Source organism: Guyanagaster necrorhizus, assembly GCF_019112545.1.
Source record: "Guyanagaster necrorhizus MCA 3950 unplaced genomic scaffold BT62scaffold_44, whole genome shotgun sequence".
Taxonomy (NCBI): domain Eukaryota; kingdom Fungi; phylum Basidiomycota; class Agaricomycetes; order Agaricales; family Physalacriaceae; genus Guyanagaster; species Guyanagaster necrorhizus.
This window is the reverse complement of record NW_025064923.1, coordinates 328,867-330,255: the sequence shown is the minus strand read 5'-3', so window position 1 is coordinate 330,255 and position 1,389 is coordinate 328,867. Positions and strand designations below refer to the sequence as shown.

Genomic DNA, 1,389 nt, shown 5'->3' with positions numbered 1-1,389 from the left:
GCCTTCAGCTTCGTCTGATGGGGGTTGTCCAGTGAATGGTCACTGAACTGGCAGTCTCTATGGGTTTGGGTATTTTAGCTTTTCTTCAGAAGGCCAAGATGTCATGCTGCTTCTAGAAGAAGAGTCAATCCTCCAGAGTGGTGGAGTACTTGCTGGGAACAGCAAGTATTCATCTTCTGATAGTACCAGAGGCATCCCTGATACTAGTGCCTTCTCACTCCTAGGGATCAGTTGGGGTTTTGGTTGATTTCTTAGGTATCATCCCATCCTGGCCTCCCTCTTCAGTTCCTCTTCATTCACAAGCTTCACCCAGCGATTACTTGCAAAGAGAATGATTTCCTCTTCTTCAATTTCTTCATCCTCCCTCAGGCCAGTATCAGCTCTGAGAATCATCAGAGTCCTTTCAATATGGGATCTCCCAGGAGGGTAGATCTCATACCCTCTTGGTCTCGGCATTCTGCTGCCACTCTCTTTCTTCTTCCATTCACTTGGTGTAATTTTGGAATTCCTTATAGAAGTCTGCATTGAGGAAGAGAGTGGTGAGCTTCTTGTGCAAGAACTTATGAAGGGTTTGATTGCTGATCTGAGGTACTGATGGCCTTTGGGCCTTGATGATCCAGTCAAAGGACTCATCATCAGCCAGGATGCCACTACTTCCTGAGCTGCTGGATTAGGGTCTGTCTGGACTGCTTTCTCCTTTTTCAGTGGTGTTGTTCCACCAATTAATCCCATAAGGGTCATCTTTGGGATCTTCATTCCATTCGGTGTCTGGAAACCACTTTCTTCCTCAAGCTGACAGGAGTCCTCCTGTCTCTGTGTCTCTGTTGTTAGTGCCTGATTGTCTATCAGCATCTTGATCCTGATCGTTTCCTGGTTCTTTCTAGTGATCTGAGGCATAGAGATTGTCTTCAGGATTTTTATCCTATTCTGTGCCTGCAGGCCATTCTCAGCCCTAGGTAGGGTGGGTTGATGGGGAGGGTCCCCTCTTTGCTGGTCAGCTAATTCCAGCCAACTGTCAGTGCTCTTTATCGAGCTTGTTTTCCCATTGCTGTCTGAGCTCAACCTCCTCTTCTTTCACCAGTTCATCAGTGGTGTCAGTGTCAGGGGTCAGGAGGCATGGAGAACTGTGGAGAGGTTCTTCTTCTGCTTGGAGAGGATCTGATTGGCTTATGCTTTTAGATCCTTGTCTGGATCTGATTCCTGTGATTCAGGTCTCAGTAACAAGACCATTGAGGAATTGGTCAAAGGTGACATTATGGGTTTGATGTTCTCTGATTATATTAGTTGTGAGGGTTCCTAGTAGAAGAGTCAGCAATTCAATGGAGGAAGGGGGTACTTCAGAGTTGATAGAGCTGATATTGGAAGACCTATAATTTTTTGTCCTGTGGG

At 46.2% G+C, this 1,389-nt stretch overlaps 1 protein-coding gene across 1 annotated transcript; it reads right to left on the bottom strand.

Moving 5' to 3' along the window:
• Positions 1-258: 258 nt before the first annotated feature.
• Positions 259-897, bottom strand: BT62DRAFT_923767 (uncharacterized protein; the record flags this gene model as incomplete). The annotated part of the gene is made up of 3 exons (XM_043184546.1): positions 259-382; positions 489-607; positions 655-897. The coding sequence occupies 3 exons, from the start codon at positions 895-897 to the stop codon at positions 259-261; spliced, it is 486 nt and encodes a 161-aa protein (XP_043034406.1).
• Positions 898-1,389: the final 492 nt, after the last annotated feature.